We start from the raw sequence: 26,483 nt of genomic DNA, 5'->3' as shown, positions 1-26,483 counted from the left end.
GCCCCTTTCCAGTCCATCCTTAATTCTGCTGCCCGAATGATCCACCTCTCTCCTCAATACCACCCCGCTTCTCCTCTCTGCAAGTCCCTCCATTGGCTCCCAATCTTCTATCGTATCCAATTCAAACTACTAACCCTGACCTACAAAGCTATCCATAATCTGTCTCCTCCTTATATCTCTGAACTAATCTCTCGCTACACTCCAAAACGTAACCTCCGGTCCTTCCAAGATCTCCTTCTCTCCTCCTCTCTCATTCGCTCCTCATGCAACCGACTCCAAGACTTCTCCCGAGCATCCCCAGTCTTCTGGAACTCGCTGCCTCAACACGTCAGACTATCTACTACACTTGCAAACTTCAAACGGACCCTGAAAACTCATCTGTTCAGAAATGCCTATAATCTACAATGACCTCACTGCCCCACCACCGTGCGGAGCTGCCGCCCCACCACCGTGCGGAGCTGCCGCCCCACCACCGTGCAGAGCTGCCGCCCCACCACCGTGCAGAGCTGCCGCCCCACCACCGTGCGGAGCTGCCGCCCCACCACCGTGCGGAGCTGCCGCCCCACCACCGTGCGGAGCTGCCGCCCCACCACCGTGCGGAGCTGCCGCCCAACCTACACCCCACCTACTGTCTCCTCCCCAAAATCCTTTAGAATGTAAGCCCGCAAGGGCTGGGCCCTCTTCCCTCTGTGATAGTCTGTCTATTGTAACGTGTATATGTATTCTGTATGTAACCCCCTCATGTACAGCACCATGGAATCAATGGTGCTCTATAAATAAACAATAATAATAATAATAATAATCAAGTTACTCATTCAGCAGAGCAAGATTTCCCATAGGAAATCATTGCAATGCTGACAATTCGTTCCACAATGTGTTAAATGTCCCATCCTGGTCCCCTATTCTATCATTCCATACATGCACAAACGCACACGAACATGTACAAACACACACAAACACACACAAACTCACACAAACGCACATGCACACGCACATATTATATGCTCACCTCACCTTCTGTTCCATCGCCGGTCTCCTGGGACTTGCTGTTCTCCGGTGCGGGCCGTGTATCGGGTAACCATAACGACGAGGGCGGAACTTCCTGCCAGAGCGCTGACGTCAAAGGCAGAGCTGCTTGCCTCTGATTGCCAGCGCGCTGCTTTTGAGTATCGGTGACAGAAACCAGGAAGTTCCTGCTTTGTCGCTATGGATGCTGATGCCTGGATGCCTGGAGTGGAGTGCAGCGGCGCACTACAGGACCCAGGAGACCGGCGATGAAATGGAAGCTACACATATTATATGCTCACCTTACCTTCCGTTCCACCGCCGGCCTCATGGTACTTGTAGTTCGCCGTGATGTACCCGGGAACTACAAGAACCATGAGCCCGGCGATGGAACGGAAGGTAAGGTGAGCATAATACTGTATGTGTGTGCGTGCGTGTGTTTGTGTGTGTTTGTGCATACATGTGTGTGTTTGTGTGGACTGCAAGAGCAGGTTAGAACGCGGTGGATGTATGGAACCGGAAGTGTGTGCGGTGAGGATTTCGCTCGTACAGCAAAGCTTTCTCGTAAAGCGGGTTACAAATTTGCAGAAAGCTTTGCTTGTTAAGCGAAATTCTCGTTAAGTGGGTTACTCGTTAAGCGAGGTTCCACTGTATATATATATATATATATATATATATATATATATATATATATATGTATATAGTACACACACACATAAACACACAAATCAGTTTATCATAATAGTATACCAGAAAGAAGCGGTTTATGGCTCTGAAATGTGACTTTGTTATACAGATTGATGTGTGAGGGCTTAACAAAAACAATAAAAAACAATACAACTTGCATAATCTTTGGAAGGCTAAAAGCAAAGGCTAGATTGTTAACAACAGTCAATAAGAGCAAATAAGATTTTTACACCCTCATTGAAATAATGTAATATTATTTTATAATCAACATTAAAATGATGATTATGCTTTTATCTTGTCCCAGAGAAATTCATTGGGTCTCCCTAGAATAATGTCCATGTTCTTTTTAGCATCATGATATCAGTTTGTCTGTTAATGCTGTTTCATGGGAAGTTTTCTATCTAGTAAAGAGGAACTAAAGAATATAAAATATGTTCTTTTATTTAAATCTAGTTGCTTACTCAGTATAACAGGAAAATAGGTCAATTGTATTTGTTGAAATGCGTTATATTGTTGTTCCATTAACAAATATCAGTCATACATAAACATAATTTCTTAAGTTACCAGATATAAAGTTATAATACACATTAGTACACATCTTCTATAATCATTCCATGACTTTTTTTAATAATAAAAATAATAAATAATATTAATGTCCATGTGTTTTGCCATTTTAAAAATTAGAGAAACAATATCTTGACAATTGTTTACATCTGCTAGTTGCTTCCAATGTTTCCAATAGTAGTAGTAGTAATAGTAGATGATCTTTGGTTGTGTACATTGGTGTTATTCTTTGAATAAGTCAAAATGTTTCAATGCTTGTAGACTTCACAAGAAATCAACTGTCCATTAACAATTTCTGTTTTACCTTTTTGTGTTAGTTCAAAGAGTTGTGTCCAGTAGATTGTCTATAGCAGACTAACAACGCTTAACATCTCCTATACATTAGCAGCAACTTTTTTGTGATATTTTCTGGTGAATGAGGACTCCAGCAATTGTTATTTTGCATGTTTAGAGCATCAAAAACTACAATTAAATAATACTGTAGAGCAGAGGTCCCCAACCTGTGGCTCAAGGGCCCAAGATTTGTGGTTCACGACTGTTAGCCAGCTGTGTCCATTAACATCTAGTGTAGCAACCAGCTATGAAGAGAAGGTCTTCATCCTTCAGATGGTGACATTTATGGGTAGCCCTGCTTAGAAGAGCAAATCTGTATGTACATATACTTGCAGTAGGAGAAATTTGAGATCATACGATACTGTTATAGGGGAGTTTGAAGCTGGATGTGTTCATGTAAAGGGTGTGCTTCACATGAGATTACCAAATGAGGGTATAGTGGGGATCCCTAGATATAATTATACTGTAGACTGTGAGCCCTCGCGGGCAGGGACCTCTCTCCTCCTGTACCTGTCTGTGTCTTGTACTGTTTATGATTATTGTACTTGTCCCTATTATGTACACCCCTTTCACATGTAAAGCGCCATGGAATTGATGGCGCTATAATAATAAATAATACAAATAATAATAATACTGCCTATATGTGAGGGGGCACAAAGTATCACTGTGCTTTCTGTAAAGAAGCTTTGGTTCTCATTATAACGGTAATGGTGGTCTCTTGATGCCATTACTGTAAGGTCATGCCTGGATGTGGCACACGACAATCTCTCAGAGTCAAATGTGGCTCTCAAGGTAAGAAGGGTTGGTGACCACTGCTGGAGAGGCTTCTCTGTATGCCTTTTCTAAAGCTATTTTAGCTGAAGTGCTTTTTCTGACCATTGTGACATCTCCATCCCCTCCGATATGATTTCCATAGTATAACCTTCATTTTCCACGATGCCTCTTGATTTGCAACAAATGTCGGTTGCTGTATAATGGTATTTAAGGTTACATTTATTATGACGTGTTTCTTTCCCTTTAAAGAAGAATACTTTCATTTTGATGATTTCTCACACGTTTTCTAGATCACTATAGATCCTATTTTATCTGTTCTTCTTAACTGGCATATAATACCTGATTCTTTTCCAGAATTTGGAAGTGTGAGCAGATTTACTGTTAATGTCGCCTTTCCAGGAGACTGTAGGTAGAGCTCTCAGAGCTTTCTTCACTATATGTGGAATAGTCTCTGGTTCTTTAAAAGGCTTGAGCTTAATCAGAATTAGTTTCAGGTTCTCCTGTTCTTCCAGAGACCACGTAATAGCTGCCTGGAGCTCAAATAGTCTTGGGCCTGTGATGTATCTCTGAGACAGTATGAAAATAGCTCGCCTGCTTCTCTTTATGATCTTGGCAATATCTTCAACATAAGCTAAAAAATAAAAGATGAACATGAGACTCTCTGATTATTTATGTAATAAAGGAAGTTTAGTAAGGTCATGTCATGTGCCATTTTTGTCATATATGTGGAAAACCGTAAGTGGAGCTGAGCTCCTCCACCGTTTAGGCTGTTCACACTTAGCGTTTCTGCACATTTTTATTGTTTTCAATAGGGAAAAATGCTGCATAAATGTTTAAAGAATTGACAAGCTACTTCTTTCACAAATGCAGCAGATTTCTGTTTCAGTCAGGAACAAAAACAAACAATTGTGTGCATTACATGTATGAAATCTCCTAGCTTTTGATGCAAGAAAATGCAGCAAACATGCAACATGTGAACATTGCATTAATAGCTGGGCCATCTCTCACCGAATTTCACCATATTTGTTTAAAGTAGGCATTGCAGTACACCCCAGAAGACACATAGAGGAGGGCTTCAGAATAATTTTTTGCATCCTGTGTTCAAAGGCCTGGGGTAGGGACAGCTACATGCTGCATGCTGCAATGGGACAAAGAACTGAACATGGTTGCTGATGGTGCTTGCAAATGTGTAACAACAGCTACAGGGCAGGAGGAATTTGTTGCTAAGTCCTGGACAGAAAATTGGCAAGCAGGTAGCACAGTGGAAGAGGCAATGGTGTCATCTACAGACACTGATTGTAAACTAAGGCGTTTGTCCCACCTTATCAGGTGCTTTGATGACATGTGCCTGATCATGCTGGTGGTGGACAGGCTAGTAGTCGTTAGGGCCCTGCTGACCATGGCATGGCACAGGTTGCAAATTACCATTTTTTTTATCTTCTGCACCTAAACCTTGGCCTGGGAACTTGCTACGTGTGCCTGTATAATACCTACTTCCTCTGGCCACCCCATTGCCTCTTCCTACCTGTTGCAGTGCTGCAAATCCCTCGCCCTCTGCACTGCTGTCCTTATTCTTCATGCCACCTTCCCAGGTTGGGTCAGTGACTTCATTGTCCACAATCTCATCTTTCACTTCTGCACTCTTAAGGTGGCTTTACACACTGCAACATTGCAAACGACATCGCTGTAACGTCACCGGTTTTGTGACGTTATAGCGACCTCCCCAGCGACATTGCAGTGTGTGAAACACATCAGCGACCTGGCCCCTGCTGTGAAGTTGTGATCGCTACAAATCGTTCAGGTCCATTCTTTGGTCCTTTGTTTCCCGCTGTGCAGCAAAGTTTTAGTGTGTAAAGGAGACTTTACAGCGACTTCGTTAGCGACTTCCCTTTCAAAAAGCTGCTTTACTACGTCCCCAATGACTACCTAGGTCGTTCTGCAGGTCCGGATCGCTGTTGCGTCGTTGGCCAGGTTTGTCTGCTTGACAGCTCACCAGAGACTTTGTAGCGATCCCGGCCAGGTTGGGATCGCTGGTGGGATCGCTAGAAAGTTTCAGTGTGTAAAGGGGCCTTTATCCTTCTCCTGACTTGTTGACTTAACACCATGACTTGTTGGCAACTGTGTCTTATCATCATCCACCTCTTGACACTGTAATTGCCATTCCCTACCATTATCTTCTTTTGACTGTGCTTGCTCAAATATTGGGCATCACTACACACAAACTCCTCATGTCCCTCTTGAAACGTGCAGGGCGAGAGGCCAGAATCATAGTTTCATAGTTTTTAAGGTTGAAGGTAGACTTAAATCCATAGACTTCAACCCATAGCCCATCATGTTGATGCAGAGGAAGGCAAAAACCACATGGGGCAGACAGTAAGCTCCTTATAGGGGAAAAGTTATTTCCCAACTCCAGATATGGCAATAAGATTAGTTCACTAGATCAACTCCCAATCAATACATTCAAATGTAAAGAGCTCCTCGGAGTGTCCCATTATGGGATCACTTATCTCCTGGGACTCACCATGGTGCGAGGAAGGAGGATCAGGGTGAAGATTATGTGGTCCAAACTCTCGGCTAGTGAGACTGGACCATGTAGAAGAGAGGGTGGTGCTGGGAAACAGACTTGAATCATTATCTACGATCCAAACCACCACCTGTTCGTACTGTTTTGGCTTCAACAGTGGTGTCCACTGCAAAGTGGGACAGAATCACATGCCTTATCACATGCCTTGCACATTTTAAATTAGGTATGCAGCAAAAAGCAGTATTCATTGGGACTAGAATAGAATAGATGTAGGCATGAAAAGTACTTTCAGTTTTACTTAGCAGCAGCATGGCTATAATCCCTCCCTGGATGCCTCTAATACACTATCCCTTCTCCAGTAGCTAGCCCCACACTAAATACATCTAACAGCGGTATTATTAGAGAATGAAATAGATTTTTTACATTGCAGCAGCAAAGACTATAAAGCTATAATCCCTGCCTATATGCCTATAATACATTATGCCTTCTCCAGCAGATAGCCCTACACTAAATGCAGCTAACAGCAGTATTATTCGAGAACAGAATAGATTTTAAACACTGCAGCAGGAAGGACTATAAGGCTATAATTCCTGCCTAGATACCGCTAATACACTATCCTATCTCCAACAGGTAATCCAATATGGGTACGGCATTACCGTGATTGCCAGGCAATCCCCTCATGTTTAGTGGCTGAAAAACAACGGGGACTTAAGTATAGCCCTCAAGCACCAGGGGTACTCGCTCGAGTACTAAGTGTGCCCAAGTACCTCGATTGAGTATCGAGCAGTGGTGAGCACACTTGCCCATTGCTGGTCAAGGGCTCTCAATACATGTCTGTGAGAGCCAGCATGAGTGGTAAGTTCCCTTTAAGCAATAATATTTGCCTCACATTGAAATGCAAGCAAAAAATAATAACCCAATATGTGTCTCACCTCCTCCTGGCAAAATATCTCTTTCGAAGATACAGAGTTTGTAGTTATAATTGTCCTCAAGGATGCTTGGCAACAACTGTGTTGCAAACTGCTCATCTTCATAGTTGTCATAATAGCTTTCAATTATCTCTTCTTCACTAAACTCAGATGTCTGTGTTGCATATGAAATAAATGCATCAAATTCTTTGCCATCTAAAAAAAAATAGTAATATAAATTATTTCAGTAATTATATTCTGTGCAGTGAAATATAGTTATGTGAAATGATCAACAGCCAAATATCCATAATTGGTTTTAACCCCCTTCTTCCGAGAGCCGTAACTTTTTGATTTTTCCATCAATCTTGCCATATGAGGGCTTGTTTTTTGCGGGACAAGTTGTACTTTCAAATGAAACCATACGTTTTAGCATATAGTGTATTGGAAAACGGCAAAAAAATTCCAAGTGCGGAAAATTGCAAAAAAAGTGTGATCGTACAATAGTTTTTGGGATATTTTATTCACCGTGTTAACTATATGGTAGAACTGATATATCTATGTGATGCCTGAGGTCAGTGCGAGTTTGTAGACACCAAACATGTATAGGTTTACTAGTATTTAAGGGGTTAAAAAAATTCACAAGCTTGTCTAAAAAAAGTGGCGCACGCTTTGCGCCATTTTCCAAAACCCATAGCGTTCTCATTTTTGGGATCTATGGCTCACTGACAGTTTATTTTCTGCGTCTCGAGCTGACATTTTTAATGGTACCATTTTTGTGCAGATGTTACATTTTGATCGCCTGTTATTGCATTTTGCGCAAAATTTGCGGCGACCAAAAAACGTAATTTTGGCGTTTGGATTTTTTTTGCCGCTACGCCATTTACTGATCAGATTAATTGATTTTATATTTTGATAGATCGGGCATTTCTGAACGTGGCAATACCAAATATGTGTATATTTTTTTATTTTTTTAACCCTTTAATTTTCTATGGGGTGAAAGGGGGGTAATTTGAACTTTTAGGTTTTTTTTTATTTTTCAAAACTTTTTTTTTACTTTTTTTTTTTTTTTTTTTTTTATTTTACTAGTCCCCCTAGGGAGCTATAGCGATCAGCAATCCGATCGCTCTTATCTATCTGCTGATCACAGCTATACAGCTGTAAACAGCAGATACAGTCACTTCCTGGTTCACTGGCTTCCGGGCCGAGTGAAAACAAAAGTGAAACGTCGTAGCTGCAGGTGTCATCACATGACCCTGTGCTACTATGGTAACCACCGAAATTCACGTGATCACACACGTGACTTCCGGTGGGGGCGGCGGTAAGTAAAAATCATGGCCACGCGCATATAGATCTCGCTGCCAGACTTTGGCAGCGAGATTTAAGGGGTTAAATGTTGCGAGTGGAAGCGATTCCACTCACAACATGCAGGGGGCGGGGCTTAAAGTGACACGCTCCATGACGGATAGATCTGTCCAAGGTCGTGAAGGGGTTAAGGGTCATTCTATAAAGGAGTATTATTGCAGGGAACTTCTGTTTAACCACTCAACATTTAAGGCCCTGTCACACACACAGATAAATCTGTGGCAGATCTGTGGCAGATCTGTGGCAGATCTGTGGCAGATCTGTGGCAGATCTGTGGTAGATCTGTGGTAGATCTGTGGTAGATCTGTGGTAGATCTGTGGTAGATCTGTGGTAGATCTGTGGTTGCAGTGAAATTGTGGACAATCAGTGCCAGGTTTGTGGCTGTGTACAAATGGAACAATATGTCCATGATTTCACTGCAACCACAGATCTGCCAAAGATTTATCTCTGTGTGTGACAGGGCCTTTAGATTTAGATAAAAAAATATTCGGTCTCATACAATGGCATGTAGAAAATATATTCACACCAGTGATATTTCAAGCATTGTTTTTTCTGTCAATTATTGTCAATGTGGTCTATAGACAGGGTAAGCAAAAAGGCTGTGAGGCAAACACTCAGTGCACCTCCCTGCCCATTTAGGCTGGTGGCCATTTTCTGGTCAATCTAGCCATCTTGCTGATCAGCCAATCAGGGGCTCTGATCAATATATCAATATTGAGACAAGTTTAACAGTGTATTTAAATGGAATATGGTCACAGAAAACACAGTACATGTCAGGGTCACATTTCTAAGATTAAATTAGCACAGGGCCTTTTTTTACATATCCAATTGTGGACATTATTATTCCAACATTTATTAATTAGAATGTACTTTTTTGGTGGGACATCAGATCGCATATATCAAGGTATCATTTTATTCCCTTTTCTATGACCTATATGACCAAATAGACAGTATACTCTGAAGATCAAGATTAGAGAACAATACACAATTTCCTAAATGTTAAGCTCATTGTGTAGTCCTATGTGATTATATCCTAACATGAGTAAACTAGCTGGATTTTAAGCTTATTTTATAAATTAAGTTTCATGTAAAGCATATAATAAAAATATAAATGAGATAAATGAAAAAGAATACTGATAAAAATTAGAGAACACTTTCAGATACCTGCAAGTTATTGGTGTTAATCTGGCACCTGGTGATAATTTCCTTAATTATCTGACAAACCCTATTTAATTGGCAGCCTAACTTTCTAGTTTACACTGACTTTACAAAAATAGTTTGTCATTCCAAAGTGACTGAAACCCACCGGCAGCAGGTTGTCCAGATGAAGGCCAAAGGTGTGGACCTATCAGCCATAGCAAGAGAAGTTGGTCATTCCAAGTCTGTGATTTTGAGAATATTGCATCTTCACATCACAAACTCTTTCAAGTCCCCCAAGAAGGCTGGTCGCCATCGAAAGAGAAATGCAAGAGAGGACAGAATAATGCAGAGAATCTCCCTAGGTAATTGTTTGAACACTGCAGCTGGAATTGCTCTCCAGTTCCACACTGAACAGGGTAAGGATCTGTGTTGTCATACAGTGTCACAACGTTTAAGGCTAAGTTCACACAAGGCATCTTTTGCTGCGTTTTTGGTGCATTTTTGAGGTCACAAATATGCACCTAAATGCATGCATTTCCTTCTCCTAGCAAAGACTATGAGATTTTGATTTTGCTGTCCACACTGGGTATCTTTTGTTGGCTGCATCTTTGTCTGTGTTTTACCGCGTGGTGATGAGTTACCATCCTTTCCTCTCTGTGTGTGTTCAGTCGGCTCTCCACTGCTGTGCCTGCGCTACAGACTGTAGGACGCTCTCTCACAACCCTGAATACAGGACGATGTACAAGCAGCGCTTTCTACCCCTCGGGTGACGGCAGCAATCTCCTTCCACAGAGAGGATCCATCATCCGCTGATACAAGCCTCAAACAGTGTTGAGCCTGCTGCGCATCCAGGTGAGTGCATCACACCCCTATACCTTTTCTCAGATCTCTCAGGAGTTTACACAGGAGCCCCCCTCTTTTCTCATTCCTTTACTTGCGTTCATCACTCAATCAGCCAGCAATTTTCATGCAGGACAATTCCCCTGTCACACAGCAAAACAGGTAAAGAAGTTCTTTGAAACAGAAAACATTGAAACAATGAAATAGTCTGCCCAGAGTCCTGATCTAAACCCAATAGAAAACCTCAGGAAAATCCTTAGTGACAAAGTTATGACCAAAATCACACCAGAGCACTGTGATAGACTAGTGATGTCCTGTGGCCGCAGATGTGCTGAAGTTATTCAAAGCAAAGGCCTACACTTCCTACTGATTGGTGATTGTTGTTACCTTCAGAAAATGTAGTTAGAATCTTTCTCTGTGCTACAGTCATTGTTGTTCTCTAATTATGATCATCAAATAATGTTTTATGTTGATAAATGTTGATTCTTTTGTAAGACACTCTTCTAGTGGTGTGGTGTACCCCTTACAAAAAACAACTTCAAATGTTCATCAATGAAGATTACATTATTTCTGAAAACATCAAGTGATTATACATTGTTCTCTAATTTTGATCTCCAGTGTAGGAGGGTTGGCCTACTGACAGATTCCCTGTAAAGGGGTTGTCCACCTGCAAAGCTAATTCTTTCTGTGAGCTAAAACATTTCCCTGCCTGTTTTTAAATATGTGTTACCTCACAGAAACCAGTAGTTGAGATCCTGTGCTTTGATGTCTGTATACTCTTTTGCGTCCTCCTCTGCCCAGGAGACGTGATATAATCACACCATGTCCCTGCATGGTCAGTCATTACACAGTGCATAGCAGGGGACATTTCTAAGATTATCTCAGCACAGGAAAAATAAATTAAACCATACAATTATGGGACCTATTATTATTCCAAGATCTATTCATTAAAATATACTTTGATCGTAGGACAACCCCTTTAAGTTTATTGTTTTCTGTGCCCAATGCCAGTTACTCTTTTGTCTATAGCCTACCTGATGTACCTAGTTATCCTCTAGTGATCTAACCTGAGGATTAACCTATGTGCGTCCTTTCTTGACACTTTCTATACCTGATATTCTGTCAGACTGTCCTGAATCTTGTTCTTGTGTGTATAATCTGATTGTACATAATTTGATTATGCAATTGTCTATTCTTTCACTGGTTTTGATGCTGACTCTTTCGGTTATCCTTTAGATCATATGTCCAGTCAAAATCTACTGTACTGGTTTAGTAAATAAGTGCACGAAACCTATGTTCATCTGTCTGGTAAATGATCAATCAGCTTCTAATGTCATGGCACCATCTAGATGAAATCTATATTCATGATAATAAACCATGGATCACCCTTACGTTATATGATTGACTTGCTTATGTGTCACCAGGTTTTTGCTACCTCATCTGAGCAGCATAATGTAGTGACAGAGACCCTGATTCAAGGGATGTGTCACTAACTGAGCTCTTTGCTGTCATTTTGATAAAATCAATGTTTTCTCTGCTACAGATCTAGCAGTTAAACAGAGCTCCTGAATATGCCGAACTACCTGGTAGCACGCCTAGTAATCCTGTAATGATAATCTCCTGCTGATTAAACAGTGATATTAAAAAAGAGAACACTAAGCAGCCCAGTAAGTGACACATCGCTGGAATCAGGATCTCTGCCCCTACATTATGGTGCTCTCAGATTAGGTGGCAAAAATCTGGTGACAGATTCCCTTTAACCCCTTAACGACCGCCGATACGCCTTTTAACGGCGATAAATTAGGGTACTTCTTCCAAACCACCGTTTTTTAACGGCGGTCGGAAAAAAGGGTCTAGCGCCCCCCAGAGTCGGAAAATTTCCGGGGTCTCAGCTGCCAGGGGTAGCTGAGACCCTGGAGATCATGATTTTGGCCGGTTTTTCCGGTCCCCGCTCATGTGATCACCGGTACACACCGTTTACCGATGATCACATTACAGTAAATGACCGCGCCGGTAAAAAATCATTTATCTCCCATCTGGCATAAACAAACATGTCAGATGGGAGATAAATCTCATCCCCCGGTCCTCTCCGGTCCCCCGGTGTCGCCAAAGTGTCCCCCCACCCCCTCCTTCCTTCCAAAAATCTAACATGGCTCCGCGCACACTGGCGCGCACAGCAGCGCGCCGGCGGCATTTACCCTGTTCCTCTGGTTTCTGTCGCATGTGCTATGACACATACGACAGAAAACTGCTCCCCAGGCCCTGCCAGGTCACCCCCTATTCCCACCCCGGTGTCCCCCGTACCTGTCTCCGCTCTGATCCCCCGCGGCCCCCTCCTCCTTCACAGTGAACGCCGGTCACACGTGCAGAGCGCGGCTGTCAGCTCAGCTTCCTGGTTTGCTTTCAGAGACGCTGTGCTGGCTGCTCGCACTCTGTAGCTGTGACCCGGGGAGAGTGGGTGCAGATTCTTTGCACCCACTCTGCTCAAATGGAGGGTCTGCACTCCTAGAAAATGGGGAATACGTTCCCTGAACGTTCCCACCATATTCTAGAAGGTCCAGAATCGCCGCGGGACTTTCACAATGGATTACAGCAGGGACCAATTTTTTTTTTCTTTTCAATAAATTGGTTAAAGAGGGAATGTTTTTGGGGAGTATTTTTTCAAATACATTTTTTTTTTTGTTGTCAATTTTTTTTTTTATTACTGTCAATTAGTTATGTCTGGTATCAAATAGACGCCGTGACATAACTAATTGCTGGGCTTGATGCCAGGTGACATTACACATCTGGTATCAACCCCATTTATTACCCCGTTTGCCACCGCACCAGGGCAACGGGATGAGTTGGGGCGAAGCGCCAGGATTGGCGCATCTAATGGATGCGCCACTTCTGGGGCGGCTGCGGCCTGCTATTTTTAGGCTGGGAAGAGTCCAATAACCATGGCTTTTCCCACCCTGAGAATACAAGACCCCAGCTATCAGCTTCACCTTGGCTGGTGATCTAATTTGGGGGGACCCTACGTTTGTTTTGTTTTTTTAATTATTTATTTATAAATAATAAAGAAAAAAAACAGCTTGGGGAGCCCTCCAAATTGATCACCAGCCAAGGTGAAGCTGTCAGCTGTGGTTTGCAGGCTACAGCTGTCTGCTTTACCCTAGCTGGCTATCAAAAATAGGGGGGACCCCACGTCATTTATTTTAATTATTTTTTTTTCTTTTTGGGCTAAATTCAAGGCTAGGCATCCTTTAGTGCCACATGAAAGTCACTAAAGGGCGCCAGCTTAGAATATGCAGGGGGTGGGATGCTATATATGTTTGACATCTATCCATTCATCCATTGTAGCATTTTACGCTGTGTGCCCACAATCAGGGTTTGCAGCGTTTTGGGCGCAGAGTGTTTTCCCTGCATCCATAACGCTGCGTTGTGCAGTAGAAGCACAGTGGAAGGATTTTTAGAAATCCCATGCCCACTGGGCTTCTTTTCTCCGCAGCATAAACCGACCTGTGGTGCAGCTTCCCGAGCCTCAGCATGTCAATTTATGCTGCGGAGATGAGTGTTCTCTGCAGGTAGAATAGAGCTAAAGTCCACAGCAGCCTGAACCCAAATCGTGGGCATGGGCAGCTGCGTTCTCCCGTGGACAACACTCACATCTCTGCAGGAAGGCTGGCACTGTGTACTAGACGCAGTGTCGCTGGATCATGGCCACATAGCCTAACAGTGAGAATATTGTTGCTACAGCAACATTTTTGTGAAGTACCTGTGGATTCAAAATACTTACTATACTCCTGAATAAAATCCTTAAGGGGTCCAGTTTCCAAAATGGGGTCACTTGTGGGGGGTTTCTAATGTATAGGTACTCAAGAGGCCCTGCAAATGTGACATGGTGCTCACAATTTATTTCAACTTTTCCAAAATTCAAATGGTGCTCCTTCCATTCCAAGCCCTCCCATTTATCCAAACAGAGGTTTTTGGCCACATATGGGGTATCCCTGCGCTCACAAGAAATTGGATAACAACCTGTGTGGTCCACGTTTTGTTGTTGCCTCTTGAAAAAGTGAGAAATGTGATGCTAAAAAACATTTTTGGGAAAAAAATGAAAATTTTCAATATGGCAACCTAAGCTTATCAAATTCTGTGAAGTATTCGTGGATTCAAAATGCTCAATATACACCTAGATAAAATCCTTGAGGTGTCTTGTTTCCAGAATGGGGTCACTTGTGGGGGACCTCCACTGTTTAGGCACCTTAGGGGCTTTCCAAATGCGACATAGTGTCCACTAATTATTCCAGCCAAGTGTTCAGTCAAGTGGCACTTTTTCCCTACCGAGCCCTGCTGTGCACCCAAACAGTTGATTTCCACCACACATAAGGTATCAGCATACTCAGGAGAAATTGCACAATAAATTTTATGCTGCTTTTTTTCCTTTTACTCTTGTTAAAAAAAAAGCTATGTGGTTGAAGTATCAATTTTGTGGTAAAAATGTATTTTTTTTATTTTCACAGCTCAACATTATAAACTTCTGTGAAGCACCTTGGGGTTCAGGGTACTCACCAAACATCTAGATAAATTCCTTGAGGGGTCTATTTTCCAGAATGGGGTCACTTGTGGGGGATCTCCACTGCTTAGGTACCTCAGGGGCTCTCCTAATGCAACATGGTGTCCGCTATTGATTCCAGCCAATTTTGCAGTCAAATTGCACTCCTTCCCTTCCAAGACCTGCCGTGTGCCCAAACAGTTGATTTCCACCACATATAAGATATCACCAAACTCAGGAGAAATTGCACAATAAATTTCATGGTGATTTTTTTTCCTGTTACCCTTGTGAAAAAAAAAGCTACCTGGTTGAAGTAACAATTTTGTGGTAAAATTTTATTTTTTTATTTTCATGGCTCAACGTTATAAACTTCTGTGAAGCACCTGGGGGTTCAGGGTACTCACCAAATATCTAGATAAATTCCTTGAGAGGCCTAGTTTCCAATATGGGGGTCACTTGTGGTATTTTTTTGCTGTTTACATACCTTAGGGGTCCTCCAAATGCGACATGGTGCCCGCAATCTTTTTCAGCCAAATTTCCTTTCCAAAATTCAAATATTGCTCCTTTCGTTCCAAGCCCTCCCATTTGTCCATACAAAGGTTTCAGACCACATGCAAGGTATCACCGCGCTCATAAAAAAGTGGGTAACAAACATTTGGGTCAAATTTTTGGAATTACCTCTTGAAAAAGTGAGAGAATTGATGCTAAAGCAACATTTTTGAGAAAAAAATGACAATATACAATATGACAACGTAACGTTATCAAAATCTGTGAAGTACCTATTGGTCCAAAATGCTCACTATGCCCCTTGATAGAAGCCTTAAGGGGTCTAGTTTCCAAAATGGGGTCACTTGAGGGGGTTTCCTGCTGTTTAGGTACCTTAGCGGATCTGTAAATGCAACATGGTGCCCGCAATCTGTTTCAGCCAACTTTGCTTTCCAAAATTCAAATATTGCTCCTTTCGTTCCAAGCCCTCCCATTTGTCCAAACAGAGGTTTCTGACCACATGTGGGGTATCGGCGCGCTCATAAGAAAGGGGGTAACAAAGTGTGAGGTCCAATTTTCAGTGTTACCTCTTGAAAAAGTAAGAAAATTAGTGCTAAAGCAACATTTTTAGGTAAAATGTTAATTTTTATTTTTTTTCATTCCACATTACTTTAGTTCCTGTGAAGCACCTGAAGGGTTAATAAACTTCTTGGATGTGGGTTTGAATACCTTGAGGGGTGCAGGTTTTAGAATGGTGTCACTTTTGGGTATTTTCTGTCACCTAGGCTTCTCAAAGTCACTTCAAATGGGATGTGGTCCCTAAAAAAATGGTTTTGTAAATTTTGTTGAAAAAATGGGAAATTGCTGATGAACTTTGAACCCTTCTAACTTCCTAACCCCAAAACATTTTGTTTCAAAAATTGCGCTGATCTAAAGTAGACAAGTGGGAAATGTTATTTATTAACTATTTTGTGTGACATAACTCTCTGGTTTATGGGCATAAAAATTAAAAGTTTGAAAATTGCAAAATTTTTAATTTTTTTTGTCAAATTTCAGATTTTTTCACAAATAAAATAAATAAAATAAAAAAAATATCATCCTAATTTTACCTCTAACATGAAGCCCAATATGTCACGAAAAAACAATCTCAGAATCACCGGGATTCATTGAAGCATTCTAGAGATATAACCTTATAAAGTGACACTGGTCAAAATTGCAAAAAATGGCCTGGGCATTAAGTACAAAACTGGCTTCGTCCTTAACCCCTTCACGACCATGGACGGATATATCCGTCATGGAGTGTGTCCCGTTAAGCCCCGCCCCCTGCCGCGGGCAGGCGGCGGTCGGCACACATATCAGCTGTTTTCAACAGCTGACATGTGTGCCTGCTAGCCGCGGGTGGAATCGCTTCCACCCGCGGCCAATATCCCCTTAAATCTTGCTGCCAAAGTCTGGCAGCAAGATCTAAATGCGCGCGGCCATGTTTTTTACTTACCGCCGCCCCCACCAGAAGTCATGTGCGTGATCACGTGACTATCGGTGGTTGCCATCGTAGCACAGGGTCATGTGATGACACCTGCAGCTATGAAGTTTCACTTTCGTTTTCCCTCGGCCGCGAGCAGAGAGAAAGAGAAAGTGACTGAATCTGCTGTTTACATCTGTATAGCTGTGATCAGCAGATAGATAAGAGCGATCGGATTGCTGATCGCTATAGCCCCCGAGGGGGACTAGTAAAATAAAAAAAAAAGTAAAAAAAAAAGTTTTAAAAAATAAAAAAAAAAACCCTAAAAGTTCAAATCACCCCCCTTTCACGCCATTGAAAATTAAAGGGTTAAAGAATAAATAAATATACACATATTTGGTATCGCCGCGTTCAGAAATGCCCGATCTATCAAAATATAAAATCAATTCATCTGATTGGTAAACGGCGTAGTGGCAAAAAAATTCCAAACGCCAAAATTACGTTTTTTGGTCGCCGCAAGTTTTACGCAAAATGCAATAACATGTTTCGGAAAATGGCGCAAAACGTGCGCCACTTTTATTGGACAAACTTGTGAAATTTTTTTAACCCCTTAGATACAAGTAAACCTATACATGTTTGGTGTCTACAAACTCGCACCGACCTCAGGCATCATACTCACACATGAGTTTTACCATATAATGAACACCGTGAATAAAACATCCCAAAAACTATTGTGCCATCACACTTTTTTGCAATTTTTCCGCATTTGGAATTTTTCTGCTGTTTTCCAGTACACCATATGGTAAAACTTATGGTTTCATTTAAAAGTACAACTTGTCCCGCAAAAAACAAGCCCTCATATGGCAAGATTGACGGAAAAATAAAAAAGTTACGGCTCTCGGAAGAAGGGGAGCAAAAAACAAAAACGCAAAAACGGAAAGTGCCCCAGGGCTGAAGGGGAAAAGGAGTTAAAGGGATAACCCAAGACTATTTTTTTTTTTTTTGTTTTTTTTTACTATGGGCCTAAAACTAAAATCTTACAGGTAGATACTTGTTAACTACAAGCATGTTCTACCAGTTGCCAGGTCAGAGCGGTCACTGACTACTCCTGCTGGAGGTGCAGTTGCTCCACATCAACAGAGCAAATCTTCTGGGTTCTTCTATTGATGGAGTAGTGTATGGCAGCAAGAAGCCACGTGTCAATCAGCATGACATTGGCAGCCAACATGACAGCAGATTGGGGCTGGGCACAAGAGGCAGTTCAGGCAATTGGCAACTAATTGCCTGTTGGTACTTAGGCCCATAGTAAAAACAATTTAAATAGTTCTTTAAATCAGAGTTCTTATCTATCCCTACAATTTGAGCTGAAACAAGCAATACAATAAAAGCAATAAAAAAAAGTGCATGTATATACAGTATATTTATTTCACGGACAAGAAATGAATATCTTACCTCCAATGGTCTCATCCTTTGACAGATAATGGCGATAAAGCAACACTATTTCAACCCAGTATAAATATGCGGTGCCAGCACCCAGGAGCATGATCAGCAACAGCACTACAGATACACACAATACGTTTCTCCGGAACACTATATCTGATAAGAGAAAATTGTGAAAAGTAGGGAAGTAAACAAATTGTCTGATCAGATCCCTTTTCTACTCATGAACAACACAACATTTAGCATTTGCTTCTAGAATAAATTAACATATGTATGGAGGTGTAAATTATTCCTTCTAAAGAAGGTTGTTAAAACAGTTATCCAGCTAAAAGAAAAAAATCCTTTAATAATTGTTTATAATAATTTTTTAGCAGATTTTTGTTACCCCATCTGACAGCATGATTAAGGTACATAGAACCTAATTCCAGCAATGCATCACTTACTTTACTTGGAGCTGCAGTTTTGATTAAAAACTGTTTTCTCTGCTGTAGATCTACTACCATAGGTCTTTTGAATGTTCTTTTTAATCCTGTCCACACCACTGATTAGCAGCTTTCTGCGTTCATTGTGCATACTCAGAAATCTGACAATCAGTAGTGGTGTGGCTGCATGACAAGTAGTCCTCTACTGATAATGTCCTGATGATAAAATTGTGATTTTATGAAAGGTACAGCAAACAGCCCAGTAAGTGATACATTGCTGGAATTATGATCTCTGCCCCCACATTACGGTGCTCTCAGATAGGTATTAAAAACTTGGGGACAGATTCCTGTAACATGTGTTAAAAAAATATGTTAAAAAAAAGATACACAACAGATACACTTCAAGTTAACAAAGGTGCCCTAATATGAAGGTTTCTGCTATGGTTAGACACATGATATCATGACTAGAGCAGTGTAAGGCTATGTGCGCACGTGTGCGTATTGCATGCAGTTATGCTGTGTTCTGCACCGCAGCGTAACTGCACGCGTCCTGTGTCCCCTGCATAATCTATGGAGCTTGTGCAGGAGCCGTGCGCACGTGGCGTATTAGAGCGCAGCGATTCGGCTGCTGCCCGGAGCGTGCGTTCTAAGAAGTGACAAGTCACTTCTTCCGTGCGGTTTGCATGCTGTCTATAGGGTGAGGCAGCATGCAGAGCGCACGAATTCTGCAGGCACCATGCGCTTCAGAACGGAGCTTTTCAGCTGCGCTCTGAAGCGGACCTTTTGTGTGCGGTACAGAGCGCACACGTGCGCACATAGCCTTAAGAAGAGATCTTTGTTATTTGAAGTACACTACTCACAAAAAGTTAGGGATATTTGGCTTTCAGGTGAAATTTATGAAAAATGTAAAAAGTTCACATTACAATGATAGTTTATCTCTAATGGAAATACACTTTAAGTGAATGGTGACCTTTTTTAAATCCCAGTGAAATTTATATCTATCAGCAGACCAATTTTTATCGATATTCTCCAGGATTACCTATTTCTTTTCTGGATAACTTGACTGTAGATGTAACGTTGCCCACTGAATTTTGAGCAGAACACTGAAACATTGCACGTAGATCACTGGTCGTTACACTTTTCAAAGGCATTGTCAAGGTGCAATCATATCCTTTCAGTCTATTGGTAGTATGTAAGCTGGAAACAAAACAAAAAGAGATCACTGATGCAGCAAAGTTACTTTATTGAATACTTCAATATTCACAGACATATCATTGGTGCAACCTGCGTGGTCGGACAGGGGCCAAAGAGTAGAGATAAACAAACCTGAGGTTTCAGGTTCGACTTCAGGTTTGAAAACAGACTTCAAAATTAATAAGTTTGGGTTCGAAGTATGAGTGAGTTAGAGTTCAAACCACTCAAGTGAGCAGCGCTGTGCTTGAGTATGAGTGATGCTCAGCCCTGTGTGAGCCGCATGCAGTGTTTGAATGGCTCACAATGGGGGTAAAATCAGCATGACCAGATGGAGTGTGCACACACAAAAAAAAAAATTAACTTTTTTGAATAACTTCACCCATCCTCCCTCACAAGTGTTCTGCTTATGGCTAACAACATGTGAACAGAGACATAAACTGCCCAATTACTGACTTCCATTGGGGTTCGGGTCAAGTCAGCGTCACAAACTGAACCTTATCTCTATTATTATTATAAATATTATTATTATTATCTCTCTTATGAACTGTGCCCTCCGAACCAAACTTCCAATGAGTTAAGGGGCCATTACCACCTCTAAAGCAGGTAGAATTGTGCATTATGAAAAACTTGAGCTATCAGGGGAACAAATATTTTTCTCGGACAGTGGCCCTCTTCTGCCAGTGTCAGGCAGTGCCCCGTGATATGGGCAAAGTACATGTGGCGCCCCAGGACCTGGTCGCCACAACAGCATTGCCCTTCCAAAGGGTTAATGCTGAGCCTGGAGGTAATTGGGAGGTCCATTGGCCAGCAAGTTTTAACACCCAACGCAGTTCTCCCTCCGGCCAGCAGGGGGAGCTCTGAACCTGGAATTCCAGGGAGCCTTCCTCAAGTCTGACCTGAGGGAGGAAGTAGCAGTCAGTCTGTAGAGAGAAGTGATAGTGAGCAGACGCAGAGTGTGCTGTCCTGTGGATCTGGGGCCTAGAGCTAGAGTAGCTTGGCCCAGGGAAGCAGGAGGAGCAGAGAGGCAGCGAAGAGACTCGGACATCGGAGTCTGTGGCCACCAGGGCTTAAAATACTCCCTGGTAGCCGAATCCGAAGGGCAGGAGAGCTGCAAGCACCTGACCCATATACATCCCGAAGACACAGCTGCAGCATCAGGGCCCGGTGTGGACTCCAGCAGAGAAGCACCAGAGAGGGCCTGCGCAGCCTGCTACAGAGAGAAAGGGACGTACCATTGGTCCCAGCAGCAAAGAGTGCCATTGCTGGATTCAGAGAAGCAGGGTCCTATCATAACAAAGAAAAGCACAGGAGTAGGCCTCATACTCAGCTGGCCAGAAACATCCCCCCAAATACTTCCAGGCCGACCAGATCCCCATCACCACCTGTAACGGTCTCCCAGGGCTGGACTGTTTCCAAAGTAAAAGAGGAAAAGGTAAAGAGACTGTTGTTTGTGCCTGGTTCTTTCATTGCCTGTCGGCCCTGCACCGTGTTAGCCACACAACACCATAGACTTTCACGAGCACTAACAGTGTCCCCGGGGCTCCGCTCCACCTGTGGGGAGCAGTACCACCATCGCTGCTATATCATCACCCCGGAGACCTCACACAGCAGCGGCGGGTTATTAACCGCAGACCACAGGTGGCGTCACGAACACAAACTTTATTCATCAAGCCACATATTAAACTGACACCCACCAGGGCCACGGAGTCGGGCCCCGCCACCACTGACTACCTCCGGACTAGTCCGGCCCGGCAACGGGTGTCCCATAGCCCTGGGGTGGGCGAGTCATACATACTGGGCTCTATAATAAAAAATTTCTTGTCCCTTTTTCCAGATATAAGTGCAGGAAAAGGATTGCCTTGGGCTTTTACATTGATGGCCTATGGGTAGAGCTGGGTGGACCCGGACTGTAAAAGTCCTGATCCGCGCAGTTTCAAAGTTTCCCAGGAGCCAAGTCCAGGCTCAGGCTTCTGGCTCTTTGATCCGAATCCGGCACTTGAAAAGATAAAAAAAAATAAAGAAAATAAAAATGAAGCAAGCGTTTCATACTTACCGAGGCTCCGTTGCAGCTGTAAACTGCTCCCGCACAGCTGTACGCTGCTCCTGCGGCCTCCAGTCATCATTGCTCGTCCATATGCACTCAGCACTGCTTTCCCCACCCTCCGGCTTGCCTGGCCTCTGTGATTGGTTGCAGTCGGACGTGCCCCCGGACTGTGACAGCGTCTGACTGCAATGAGTCATCACTGCTCATTCATTCTTTGGAGCACACAGCGAGTGGTCATGTTCTATGGCCGTTCGCTGTGACAGAGATGTAACAGGGCTGGAATCATCGTGGGACCTCGTGTGGATTACATCGGACCTGCAGGGATGTGTTGAGGCTAATAAAATGGAGAAAGAGGGTGTTTTTTGTTTTTTGTTCCAAGTAAAGGATTTTTTCAGTGTCTGTATTTATTTACTGTCACTTACAGATTAGTGATGGGGGGTATGCAGCTCCACAACTGAGTACTTCAGGACAGCAGCGGCATCGGATAAAGCTGATTGGCATGGGTGCCCTATGCCACACCTCTCTAATCAGATATTCATAGCACATCCTAAGGTTAGCTTGGAGTTTTATTTTTAAGGTGTTCATTGTGCAGGAAACAATAATGACTACAGCGATAGCATACATGTAAAGGTTTATTACTGTTTTAGTGATTGGAAAAAAATTAAAGTAATAAAAAAAATAACATTTTTGTTTGTGTAAATTTTTAAGACTCATACCTTTTTTACTTTACACTCCATGGAGTTATATGAGGGCTTGTTTTTTTGTGTGGGCAGCTGTATTTTTTTACCGAAACCATTTTCACGTACTTACTGCACTTTGCATCTTCTTGCATTTTTTGTGATGTTCATTTACAAAAAAAGGTAATTTTGGAGTCTCATTTTTTAAATATTTAATCTTCACCAAAAATTATATTTTTATAGAGCAGATTTGTATGGATGTGGGAATACCAAATATGTATTTTTCTTTACATTTCTTTATTTTGAACTGAGGAAAAAAAGAATGATTCAAATTTTTATGACTTTTTAATTTTTTTTTTTACATTTCACTATTTTTTTCAGTCCCATTGGGAACTTTATTTTTTGATTATTTAAATGCCATTCTGGCTGGAATCCATAATAAAATATTCTCTTCCCCCTTCTCTCTTATCATTTTTCCAATGGAAAAGGTGGTGGCTTGCAAGTGATTTAATTGCTGATTCAACATCTAGCAAATAAGCAATTATAAGGAAAACTTCACGATATTCACTTACCAAAGCTCACGTCCTCCAATAAGGGCAGAACGCTCTTTGACTTCAGGGTGTAAAATTGTCCATTTGATTACTGGATTAAAAGATCTTTCATATCCAAAAAAAACTTCACAGGTTAAATTATAGGGTTTTTCTGATTAAAAAAAAAATATGTTTAGAGTGGCAAAAAGTAATTACATTATAAGAACTGTTAGGGAAAAATTCCACAATGCCATACAAAGAAAGCGGGGGGCCCGATTGTAATCAGTAGCCCACCCACTGCACAAGCTCATAAACATATTATAAACATGAACCGAGAATAAAGCTTTTAAAGTGCAAAAAAGAGTAGCGTTTATTATGACAATGGTGACATTTCATTTTGAGTTAAAATCATAAAAACAGAGACCATTCGTTTACAAGTTACTGCATATCATTCCCCTATTCATAAATATAGGCAGTAATCAAGGTTGAAGCACACAAGGAGTCTTAATAGTAACACATGTTCATTCATATACACCACATGATGTCCAAACAAGGATCAATTCAGTGACATGAGGGTAATGTCAAGGATATATATTGCATATTGCCCATGGAGAATAAATATAGGGGAAATCCCAGGAGAATGAGGGAATTGCAGAAGGTTCAGGAGTTTTACCACTGAGGATGGTAACAGCGGTCAGTCATAAGAAAGTCCTCAAACCAGCCCAGGAAATAGCAAAAAGTTCAGAAGTTTTACCGCTGAAGATGGTAACAGCGGTAAGTCTCAAGAGAGTCCTCAAACCGGCCCAACGTACGTTTCAATAAAGATTTTCTTTCTTCTTCAGGGGAGAGGTGCTGTGAATATTCATGAGCTGAACTGCTGGCTGTACAATATAGCGGTGAACAATGGCATATCTTGTAAAGTTCCTCGTTAATTCATATGAAAAATGAACATTCTATGCTATTAGCAGCAATGGTTATATAAAGAAGTCTTGACAGAGTGTGGAGATATAAAATGTCTCAAGTCTTGTGATTTATAAAACTAAGATAGTAAAGAGAAAGTCCCCTTTTCTCCTTCTGCCTGCTCTCCCTGCACATTCTGAGATGTCCTTCACCCTGCTGTAGGTGTGATCCGAGCGTTGTTGAAATAACTGACAGCAGTCCCAGACATCAGTTTTAAACATACTGAAAAAGCAATTAGCAATCATACCGAGAACATTAAAAACAATATTACACGGCTGATAAAGCACTCCTGATCCCTTCTTAGCTTCTAAGAATAAATGATGCTGTCAAACTCCCTTTTATCAATATATAAATAAATATACTAGATTAACAGTGGCATAATTCCCATGAAAAAACTGTATGTCACGATTCCTCAACTAGAGTGCAATGAGGGACTGACTGCTGTGACTATTGAGAGTGCTGAGCTGTCAATTTGGTGAGTGACAGCTCAGTCACCCAATCTAATACTGGGGCGTGCTGAACTGTTGGTGTGTTTAGTGACAGCTCAGTCATCCAATCATATTCTGGGAGCTGTGAGTTATTCAGGTGGTCCCGGTGATTGCCCAGCTACTTATCTGAGCAGTTTCTCTCAGAACTTTGCCAGTTGTAGCATTCTGTTTAAGTGGTGCTGTTGGCTTGCATTTCCATGCTCTCGTTGCTGCCAGACATTGGACCTTCTCTTACCTTGCCCTTTTACTCTGATCTGCTATCCTCTTAGTATTCTAACTTCAGACTGTGACTTGTTACTAGAGATGGGTGAGCACTAAAGTGCTCGTGTGCACGGTATTCGACTTGATCAGGTCAGATGCTCTGAAAGTGCTCAACTCGAGTAATGATTATAATGGAAGTCAATGATTTGGCAGTTCAGCTCTCCGCCCACATACAGCCAGCCATAAACAGAGCATTTCAGTGGGGAGGAAGTGCAAATTTTCTTTTTTTTTCCTTTTGATACACTACATCTGAAAACGTTGTTTCAACTCCACTGAGAGTCATTCAGAAACTGTGAAAAGTAGTAGGAGGGAGGAAACGGTTAATCACGCTGCCGTGGATATAAGCAGGAGATTAATCCAAGGGTTAATCTTTGTGATTTTTATTCTTCAACGCGTTTCAGAGTCCAAATAACTCCATCAGGAATCAAAAATCACTGATGTACAAAAGTGGTTTTTGACTCCTGATGAAGGAGTCATTTGGACTCTGAAATGCGTTGAATAATAAAAATCATGAAGATTAACCCTAGGATTCATCTTCTGCTTATATCCACGGCAGCGCGATTAAGCTTTTACTCCCTCCTGCTACTTTTTGTATTTACTGGGTACGCGGCAGCCCACGTGTTTTGACACTATGCTCTAATGGTAGTTGTGACCCTCACAACTCCCCAAGGTGAGTTTTTCCAAACCTCCTTTTTCCAGCTCCACTAGGATAATACACCATTTGCGCCATTTTGTCTCTTCCAGATTTTATTCTACATTCAAAGACTGTGAATGGGTCTCTCTAGGGTGTCAGCTGGCAACATTCAGTGAAACAAGCTTGTACTTTGTGGTCATTGTTTCATGGACACCATGATGCTTGATTGAGTACCAAACATTGGTGATTGGAGAGCATGCACGATCAACACTACTGATTACGCCTCTTTTTACTTTCTGTATCCACAATGTGATCTCCTTGTACCTGACTCCAGAACATCCAACTACCCTGTCTCTTGACTTATCCGTGAGTAAGTGACTAACTTCACACTGTACTTACTAACACTAACTGTCTCACTAGTAAAAGCAAATATTAGTAAAATAATTAACTGTTAAAATCTTACCAAGTTCTACTTCTAGCTCAGTCCCATTGGATGGACCCGAAATGTTGGGGGGTTTTCGAGTATCTGGGACTGAAAGAAAAAAATACGCAGGTTGCACAAAGACCGTGTTCATCCAGTATGTACACAAAATTACTAAGCAACTGAAGGTATGCTAAATGCAGCTGAGCAAAAAGAATTGCAGGACCCTGGTAATTTGTGGCTGCTAGACCAAAGTCTGAAGAACCCCCGTTTTACCACCAACATACAATAATGGTGTAAGGCTATGTCCGCACGTTGCTTTTTACCTGCTTTTTACCTGCTTTTTTGCTGCTTTTTCAACTGCAGCGTTTAATGCCAAAATGGTTGTGTTCTGCTTTTCAAGCAAAGTCTATGGGAATTTGGGTTTCTTGTCCGCACTATGCAGTTCAAACTGCAGCCTTTTTGTTGCAGAACTTTGGTCAAAAACTCAGCTTTGTAGTGCAAAACCCAAATGGCAAAAACAATTGACATGTCAATTGTTTTTGCCATTTGGGTTTTGCACTGCAAAGCTGAGTTTTTGACCAAAGTTCTGCAACAAAAAGGCTGCAGTTTGAACTGCATAGTGCGGACAAGAAACCCAAATTCCCATAGACTTTGCTTGAATAGAAGAACACATCCATTTTGGCATTAAACGCTGCAGTTGAAAAAGCAGCAAAAAAGCAGGTAAAAAGCAGGTAAAAAGCAACGTGCGGACATAGCCTTACACCTACTGATTAGAAAAGATGCCATGTT

The 26,483-nt window shown here is 41.9% G+C and overlaps 1 protein-coding gene across 2 annotated transcripts in view; it reads right to left on the bottom strand.

Moving 5' to 3' along the window:
* Window positions 1–2,130: 2,130 nt before the first annotated feature.
* The window catches only part of LOC142291730 (interleukin-18 receptor accessory protein-like), a 77,290-nt gene continuing 52,937 nt past the window's right edge, over window positions 2,131–26,483 (bottom strand). For both annotated transcript variants that reach the window (XM_075336476.1, XM_075336477.1), the window contains 6 exons: window positions 25,734–25,802; window positions 22,970–23,099; window positions 19,522–19,679; window positions 18,073–18,216; window positions 6,820–7,011; window positions 2,131–3,994 (listed from right to left, as the gene is read on the bottom strand). In XM_075336476.1, the coding sequence (XP_075192591.1) occupies window positions 3,672–3,994; window positions 6,820–7,011; window positions 18,073–18,216; window positions 19,522–19,679; window positions 22,970–23,099; window positions 25,734–25,802 (1,016 nt within the window). In that variant the 3' untranslated portion in view covers window positions 2,131–3,671. The remainder of the gene's footprint in view (window positions 3,995–6,819; window positions 7,012–18,072; window positions 18,217–19,521; window positions 19,680–22,969; window positions 23,100–25,733; window positions 25,803–26,483) is intronic.

The sequence above is a fragment of the Anomaloglossus baeobatrachus genome, chromosome 2, assembly GCF_048569485.1.
Source record: "Anomaloglossus baeobatrachus isolate aAnoBae1 chromosome 2, aAnoBae1.hap1, whole genome shotgun sequence".
Lineage (NCBI taxonomy): Eukaryota > Metazoa > Chordata > Amphibia > Anura > Aromobatidae > Anomaloglossus > Anomaloglossus baeobatrachus.
This window is presented reverse-complemented; position numbering and strand designations above follow the sequence as displayed.